This window comes from Eschrichtius robustus, chromosome 12 (assembly GCF_028021215.1).
Source record: "Eschrichtius robustus isolate mEscRob2 chromosome 12, mEscRob2.pri, whole genome shotgun sequence".
Taxonomy (NCBI): domain Eukaryota; kingdom Metazoa; phylum Chordata; class Mammalia; order Artiodactyla; family Eschrichtiidae; genus Eschrichtius; species Eschrichtius robustus.
The window spans coordinates 48,629,658-48,638,965 of record NC_090835.1 but is presented as its reverse complement, the minus strand read 5'-3'; the positions used below and the strand labels follow the sequence as shown (position 1 = coordinate 48,638,965).

General features: G+C 41.4%; 1 protein-coding gene across 1 annotated transcript in view; it reads left to right on the top strand.

Moving 5' to 3' along the window:
• Positions 1-45: 45 nt before the first annotated feature.
• The window catches only part of OXSR1 (oxidative stress responsive kinase 1), a 97,328-nt gene continuing 88,065 nt past the window's right edge, over positions 46-9,308 (top strand). The window contains exon 1 of the mRNA XM_068558069.1: positions 46-428. Coding sequence (XP_068414170.1) covers positions 359-428 — 70 coding nt within the window. The 5' untranslated portion in view covers positions 46-358. The remainder of the gene's footprint in view (positions 429-9,308) is intronic.

Below are 9,308 nucleotides of genomic sequence, written 5' to 3'. Positions count from 1 at the left end.
CGGCAGGTGGAGGGAGAAGGGAAAGTTTGGCCCGTGCGTGGGGCTGGGGTGGAGGGCGGGACAGAGGGGCTGGGCCGAGGCGAAGCTCCTGTAGCTGCTGCCACGGAGGCCGAGGCCGGGACCTGGGCCGGGCTGGGGAGTGCCGGCCGCGGAGGAGCAGGAGGCGAGGTCCGCGGGTGCTTCGAGCCCCCCACTGCTCTGCCGCGCGGCCGCCCGGCGCCAGGCGCCGTCGACCCGTGGCTGTTCCAGAGGCGGTTGGTGGGGGCGCGGCGGCAGCGGTTGGGGGTGGGGAGAGGCGCGGCGAGGAGAAGAGGGAGGTCAGCGAGTTTGAGGGAGGGCCGAGTGCCGTGCAGCCGTCATGTCCGAGGACTCCAGCGCCCTTCCTTGGTCCATCAACAGGGACGATTACGAGCTGCAGGAGGTGATAGGTGAGAGCTGGCGCCGCGGAGGGGGGAGGCGCCGCGCTGGATGGCGGGTGACACGCGGGAACGAGGGGACCCGCGGGAGCTTGGAGAGCGCAGGACTCCCAGATATTCGTGGGCGCTCGAGTGGCCCGGGGGTTGGTAGGGAGCGTGGGTGAGGCTCCGGGTTTGTGCAGCGCGTGCAAGGCATGGAGGGGATTTTGAGTGGCGCGCCTATGCGGCGCGGTGGGGTGGGGTTTGAAAGGCTCACCAGAGATTTGTGTAGTGACAGATGTTTGAACCTGAGCGACAGATGTGTCTGAGAGAGAACGAAAAGTGCAGGTGTGGGACAGGCCTTTACGAGGCGGTGCGAGATATGGGGTATTGCAGTTGGGGGCACGGCCACCTATTCGGGGGGTGATGGGTTAGGGTGCTTTTGTTCACTCCCGCATCCGTGCGAGAACGCACACGAAGTGCCAGGCGTTGCTGGGGTGGAGCTGGGGATTCTCTCCAGATGAAGCTGCAGGTACCGCAGTGAGCGACGTAGACACAACTTACGACTGCTTGGAATTGACTTTCTAGTCGGGGAGGTAGACAGTAAATAAGTAGGTAAATAAAAAGAATTATAGGTTTTGGCAAGTGCTAGGAAGGAAAGAAACAAGATGTTCTGATAGAGGATAACGTGGAGACCTAGTTGGGGCGATTTCAAGGAAGATGCTTTTTCTGAGGCATTTACATATAAGTTGAGCACTGAAGGATGAGAGAGTCCTAAGAGCCTAGGGAAATTTTTTTCCCTACTGAGGGATGAGGAAATGCAAAGGCTCCTGAGGAGGGAAAGAGCTTGGTGTGTTTTAGGACCTGAAAGAAGACTGGTAAGGTTAGAAAGGTAAGGGAGAAGCCAGATTTTAGGGATCTTCTCAGCCAAGGTAAGGATTTTGGAATTTTATTTTAAGTGTTATGGGAGGGCTTCAAGCAGAGACATGATACAATCCGATGGACCTGGCTATTGTGCGTGGAATGGATTTGAAGGGGGTCTGGGAATACCAGTTGACAGAGACCAAAACTTGCACAAACATGGATTGTAATTCTCACAGAGGCACAGTGATTGGGGGAGGGTGGGGACTGGGGATGAGGGGAGTATTTGTTAGACAACAATAATCTAGTGATTTTAGAAATCAAAAGGGGGTGGGTTTAGCTAAACAGAAGCTCAATCCAACAGACACGAGCAGACCCTTGTGTGCCGGAGGAAGGAGATTGTCTGCTTTACTAGATCAGCATCCAGTCTTAAATTAGTTTTATAACAAAGAGTGGCTGAAAACTCCTTAGCTATCTTGGGTGGGGCGGGGGGATAGTGTTTATTGCACCGTGTAGGTGTTTAGAGAAACTTTGTCACATTTCTTTTTTTCACTTTACTTCCTGTTTCAAAACAAATCTGGGCTAAGTTTTATCTGAAACACATAACATCTTTTTCCTTAAGCCACTTCATGGATCTGGTCTTTACTACATGCTGTGGGTCTTTGATGTGTACTGGTTGGTTCTAAAGACAGCTAGCTAGGTCTCTGTCTTGATTGATTGCTTCTGAGTCCCTCAATCAGAGTTTCATATTGAAAAAAGGGATTAAGTGGGAGATTCCAAAATGATGTCTAAAAAAGTAAGGAAAGGGGGTCCTTGTCATTTTAGAAAAGGAATTTTGATTTTCTTTCTGGTAAGTTGTACATCTTTCTAGGGTGAAGAGGAGGGTTGTAGTTGTTCCTAATGCCCTTGCTATTAAGATGGCACAAGGCTCTAGAGCTTTAGAAATTTGTTAATTTGGTGTCCTCAGACCAGTAAGGTGTCTGTGAGTGAGCAGAAGGGAGGCTCAGGCCTCTGGGATAGGGTTAGTCTTCATCTTACTCTCAAAGTGGTCCGTGGCTAAAAAGTTAACTCCAATGTGATTTGACCACCTTATTTTTAAGAACAATTTTACTCTGAGGTATAATTTCACCCATTTTTTAGTATAAAATTCACCCATTTTTAAATATAAAATTAAATGATTTTTGGTAAATTTATTGTGTTGTGCACCAATCAGCATAATACAGTTTTAGAATATGTTCATCACCCCAGTGAGATCCCTTGTGCCTGTTTACAGTTAATCCCTGTTCCTACCCCCAGTTTCAGGCAACTGCAAATCTACTTTCTGTCTCCATAGATTTGCCTTTTCTGGACATTTCATATAAATGGGATCGTGTAATATGCAGTCTTTTTTGTTTGGCTTCATTCACGTAGCATAATATTTTTTCATTTTTAAAAGCAATTTATATACCATAAAATCCACCTGTTTTAAGTGTACAGTACTATAGTTTTTTAGTAAATTTACAGAGTTGTTCAGTCATCACCACAATCCAATTTTAGAACATTTCCATCATTCCAGAAAGATGCCTCATGTACATTTGCAGTCACTCCCTGTTCCCACCCCCTGCCGAAGGCAACCACAGATCTACTTTCTGTCTCTATAGATTTGTCTTTTCTGGACATTTCATATAAATATGATCATATAATATGTGATCTTTGGTGTTTGGTTTCTTTTACTTTGTGTAATGTTTTTTGAGGTTCATCCATGCTGTAGCCTGTATTAGTACATTATTTTTATTGGACACCACTTGATGGACATTGGGTTTCTTCTGCTTTTTGCCTATTTGGAATAATGTTGCTATGAGCATTTACATCAAATCTTCATGTGACCATGTTTCATTTTTCTTGAGTGGAATTGCTGGGTCATATGGTAGATTTATGTTTAACTTTTTAAGAAATGGACAAACTTTTTCAAAGTGACTGTACCATTTTACATTCCCGTCAGCCATATATGAGGGTCCCTATTTCTTTACATTTTTGCCAGCATTTGTTGTCTGTCTTTTTGATTATAGCCATCCTAGTGGATGTGAAGTGGTATTTGATCATGGTTTTGTTTTGCATTTCTGTAATAACTAATAATGGAGAGTATCTTTTCATGTGCTTATTTATTAGCTTTTCATATCTATTCTTTGGTAAAATGTCTATTCAAATCTTTTTCCCATTTGGGTTGCCCGTTGGGTTGTTTTCTTCTCACTGAGTTATAGAGATGTGTGTGAGGGTGTGTATTCATTCTGGATATGAGTCCTTCACCTGATATATGATTTCAAATATTTACTCTCAGTCTTTTTTTGGGGGGCGGGGGGGCATGCCACGGCTTGCGGGATCTTAGGTCCCCGACCAGGGATCTAACCCGCATCCCTTGTAGTGGAAGCGCGGAGTCTTAACCACTGGACCACCAGGGAAGTCCTGAGAAATCTTTAGTAACCCAACATCACAAAGATTTTTTTCCTATGTTTTCTTCTGTTATAGTTTAGCTCTTAAATTTAGTCCTCTGATATATTTTTGAGTTAAGTTTTCTGGAAGGTGTGAGGTAAGGTGAACCATCTTGTTTTACAGATGAAGACAATGAGACATAGGAAGGTAAAATGACCTGTCTAAAGTCAGAGCTAGTTATGGGCAGAGCCAGTACTGGCGTCCAACTGTTGCCTAATCCAGGTTCCTTATTTCTGCATCTGCATTTGATTGGTTTTTTGGAAGTAACTGGAAGATGGTGGTCATAATCTCACGTTTTAAAGGAAATATCCTTACAATGAAAAAAAAACTGATTGGAGCAGATATTTTGTAGATAACCCTTTTAGATATAGTTAGATTTATTCTCTTTTGTGTATCCTATTTTGTCATTTTTTTTAATGTTCTCTCTCTCATTAATAAGTTCCTGAAAGTTCCTAATGTACTTCCACTCCACTCCTTACACACTCTCTCTCACCCCGTCTTCCCAAGAGGGAGGAAAAAAAGTTTTTCCTTGAACTGCAGCCTAGTACAAGTAGCAAAGCTCAATAAAGCAGTGCATGCTTATTCTAACTTTGCTTCCATGCCAAAATGTTTCGAATACGGTGTTTTGTAATAAGCTGTAAGTAGTTTTCAAAATGAATCTTTGTAATTTCTTCAGATTATACTCATTTTTTTTCAGGAAACAAATGATTGACGTCTTGGCAAAAAAGGCTTGGGGGAATCTTTTTGAATTTTCTCTTTCCAAAGGATTGTATTTTAAGGAAATGGTATAATGCTGTCTCCTTTCTCGTCAAAGCACATACAGTTATTTGAACTATATTTTTTTTTCACGTGTGCTACTTAGGACTATATTTGGGGTTAGTTTCTCGCATGGTTTTATTCTCTCTTTTTCTGGCAAAATCCTATAGAGAAAAGAAAATTCCGTTCCTAGAACATAATAAAAGCATACAAGTTGGGAATTCAAAGGACTTCCTTTTAAAGAATTGTATCATCTTAAGCATGCTTTGGCAAAGCTTTGAACTTTAAGTATGATTACTTGTAAAAGATGTAGTATTGGTCTCACTATTAATCATTTATCTTTTCAGTGTTTTTGAGCTCCTTCCTAACCCCTACTATTGCATTAGCATTTCTGACCAGGCGTTGTACTGTATTTGACGTGTGTTGAAGCAACTGTAATAGTATGGGCTTTGGGGTTAGGCTGACCTGGATTCAAATCCTGGCGTTAGCTCTTACTACCTATCTGATCTGGGGCAATTTATATAACTAGTTTTAGTGTCAGTTTTTTGTCTGTAAAATGGGAATAATGGTACCTATGTCCTTGGGGCTGTTGTGCAGATTAAGTGTAATTGTTTGCAGGAAGCTTTTAGCTCGTATTCATTACTCCATACAATCTCTTTGTTATCTCTTTCTTTTTTTCTTCTTTTTCTGTTTCCTAATTTTTGGTACTGCCATAAAATGTGAAAATACTACATGATTTGAAATCTTGTAACACTTGTAATCTTGTAATATTTTGAATCTGTTGTAATGTTTATTGGAACATCACTGCATCTTTTTTTTTTTTTTCTTACTTCCAGATCTTATTCAGGTTTAGATGGATTTAAGGATTTATGCTGGACATGGTAGTATAGCTGTGTAAGGCCCTGCCACCGGTTGTATTGCCCACGATACAATATAGTGGCATAGTGGGAAACCAGTCTGTCAAGGGCTGTGCCATGTGGCTTTTGTTATCATGCATTTTGGTTTTTGTTTGTTTTGTTTTTTGTTTTAAGTTTTATTTATTTTTTGGCTGCGTTGGGTCTTCATTGCTGCATGCGGGTTTTCTCTAGTTGTGGCAAGCGGGGGCTACTCTTCTTTGCAGTGCGTGGGCTTCTCATTGCAGTGGCTTCTCTTGTTGCAGAGCACGGGCTGTAGGTGCACAGGCCCAGTAGTTGTGGCTCGCAGGCTCTAGAGCACAGGCTCAGTAGTTGTGGCGCATGGGCTTAGTTGCTCTGCGGCATGTGGGATCTTCCTGAACCAGGGATCGAACCCATGTCCCCTGCATTGGCAGGCGGATTCTTAACCACTGTGCCACCAGGGAAGTCCTGTGTTATTATGCATTTTTAGAAGTCTCAATAAATATTTACTGTTTACCTCAGCCTAGGTTTAGAAAATTGTTCTTTAAGATCCGTTTTTCGTAAGGTGTGATTCACCTACCTTTGATACTGTGGTGAAGGCAGCCTACTAGCTTTATTCTCTACTTTCCCTCCCCTTTTAAATTTTCATTAGTTGTTCACTAGCTACACATTTGATGTCTAAAGTATTGGTTTCCAAATACAGATTCCAGGATCCCACCTCTAGCTCCTCCATAAATGTGAAAGCCGTTATGTTCTACTGATAGAGTGATGCTTAATGGTTAGTGTATTTTCTCCCCCTGATGGGAAGACTTAGCTTTGATAACATTTTCAATAAGGCCAGCATTGGGCCAACAACCTCATAGGGTTGTATCAAATAGGGATTGCATTTGGCTGCATGTAATGGAAAACAAATAATAGTGGCTTAATAAAATACTTTTTTGCTCCCTTTATATGACACGGAAACTGGAGTGGCAGCCTAGGTGCCATTAGGCACCCAGGCTCCTAGTTTTTCACTCCACTCCATTTAGCACGTGACTTGCGTTCTCATAGTTGCAAGAGAGTTGTTCCACCCCTAGACTTGTGCTTGTGTTCCAGGCCAGAAGAATATGGTTAAAAGACAAAGTCACATGACAACTCAGTTGGCTCCCTTTCAAAGGGCTTTCTTTCCTGGAAGCCTTACTCACTGATACATTTCTATTTTATTGGACAGAACTGTGTCATTTGGCCATTTGCAAATGAAATGAAGCTTTTTATCCAAGCATGTTATTACTTAAAGCAAAATAGGTAAAAGTTCTCTTATTAAAGAAGGGAAAATTGTACGTTGGCTAGGCAACTAAAAATGTTGGCCTCGGGTTTTTAAATTTTAATTAAAATAGTTAAATAAGACACTGCAAGTAAATAATTTAACCTGACACATAGTAATCAGTTAATGTTAGCTTTAAAGAGTCAGTTGCCTACCAATTAAGAGTATGGTGTTGAAATGTCATGTAGTTCTGGTTTCTAGACCCTACTCTGCATCTTAGTAATTTATGACCTAAGTCTTACCTTTGCTTGCATTGCTTTGTAAGATCAATAATACCTAACTCATGGGACTATTGTGAGAATTAGATGAAAAAAAAGTGCAAGTAAAGAGAGTGCTCAGCATAGTACTTGGCGCACAGAGTAAGTGCTCAATAAATGGTAACGCTCATGATAGTAATAATGAGGTAATGCCCGTGAAGACCGGGCTCTTTTTGTGTTTGTTCTGCCCCAAATGAGCAAAATTTTTTTTTCTTGAAAATACATGCCACTACTTGATTCATTAATCTATTCAACAAATATTTACTGACCTCCTCTTGTGTGTCAGACACTATTTGGATGCTAGAGATACAGCAGCAAAGCAGACAGACAGAAATCCCTTGTGGTGGTGATGAAGGACAAATATAAAGTAGGGAAAGGGGTTGTGAACTGCTAGGGATAGAGGTGAGTTTTAAAGAGGTCAAGGAAAGCCTCACTGAGAAGGTGACATTTGAGGAAAGACCTGAAGGAGGTGGAGAAGTGAACATTGTGGTCATCTGTAGGCAGTTTGGTCTAAGCAGAGGGAACATCAGGAGCAGAGGTCCTGAAGAAGGAGCACACTGATATGACTAAGGAGTAATGAGGTAAGGGTGGCTGGAGCAGAGTGATTCGGAGGTTGAAGAGGCAGACCGGTTGCGGAGATCAGGAGAGTAAGGTGGTAGGCAGGGATGGGTGGTCCTGGCCATCAGATGGTATGAAGCGTGGTAAGTCATCGTGGTACTTGGCTTTTGCTTTGCGTAAGATTTTATGTTGTAAAAGGATAACCTGGGCTGCTATGTGGAGAATAGTTTTGTAAGGGTATGAGGGTAGGAGAGGTTATCCAGGAGAGAGAGGTAGTAGTGGAGGTGGTGAGAAGCAGTCAGATGCTGGTGTAGCATATTTTGAAGTTAGAGATATGCCATTGGATTGGACGTGAGAAGTATCCAAGATCTTTGGCAGGAGCATCCAGAAGGATGGGGTTAATATCCGTTGAGATAGAGATCACCAGAGTGAACAGGAGAGAGAGATGATTCATTGCAAAACCATCAGGCTGCTTGAATAATTACTCAGAGCATATGGCAGTGTCTTTATTTTCATCTTTGTATGGAGAGAGAGCGTGATTTTTATGATAATGACTGTTCTTACAGCTGTTTCTGTAAAGGAGCTTTAATTTTCAGTATGACTCTGACAAGAGGGCTTATTTAGAAGAAGGTTTACGAAATTGTAAAGTCCTGTATTTTCCATGGTTCAGGTGACAGTGCCTTAGTCATCTTTCAGAATGAAGTCTGGACTAGCTCTTTAGTTGGTGTTAAAGCCTTACTAAAAAATACTTAAAATCTTTAGAATATGTATCTGTAATAGTGACGGTTGGTCAGAATTTTGGGGGAAAATATCTTCAGTTGATTTGGTTCATTTGATTTATTTTTTCCTCACAGGTAGGAATAAAATCCATATTTTTGCATACTCTTTTAAATTTCAGGATCTAGTAAAGTGGAGAGAGACTGTGAAATTTTTTTTAGTCCCCCTCATGCCTTTGGGCAGCTCCTTTTCTGTCTCAAGAGATAACATTACCCAGTTTGAAGGATTTCAGGAGAAAGCTCAGTCATGGTTTTGCACTTTAATCCATTCTGGTGTGTAATGTACACTAACACGGCAGTTAAAGAACCAGGTAGGAGAGGACAGAAGAGTGGAAGAGGGGACCTGGGGGATGGTGCATGGAGGATGCAAAACATGTAAAATAGTGAACTTCTGTTTTATTGGATTTATACCTAAATGTTTCATTTGGGGGGAGCAATTGTAAATGATATTGTGTTTTAAGATTTTGGTTTCCACTTGATTGTTGTTAGTATATAGAAATGCAGTTGGTTTTTGTGTGTTGATCTTTTATCTTGCAACCTTGCTAAACTCTTTTATTAGTTTTAGAAGCTTTTGTTATGTAGACGGTCATGACATCTACAAACAGGGACAGTTTTATTTCTTCTTTTCCAATCTGGATGCCTTTTATTTCTTTTTCTTGCTTTATTGTGTTGTCTAGGACTTCCAGTGCTATGTTGAATAAAAGTGATAAGAATGAACATCTTTGCCTTTTTCCCAATCTTAGAGGGAAGGCAGTCTTTCACCAGTATGATGTTAGCTGTAGATTTTTTTTGTAGATGTTCTTTATGAGATTGAGGAAGTTCCCCTCTATTCCTAGTTTGCTGAGAGCTTTTTTATCATGAATGGTGTTGAATTTTTATAGAGTGTTTTTGTGTCAGTGGTATGCTCATATGATTTTTCTTCTTTAGCCTGTTGATACAGTGTATTACATTGATTTTTTTTTTTTTAATTGTACTAGCCTTGCATACCTGGAATACATACTACCTGGTTGTGGTGTATTATCTATTGCTGGATTCAATTGGCTAACGTTTTGTTAAGG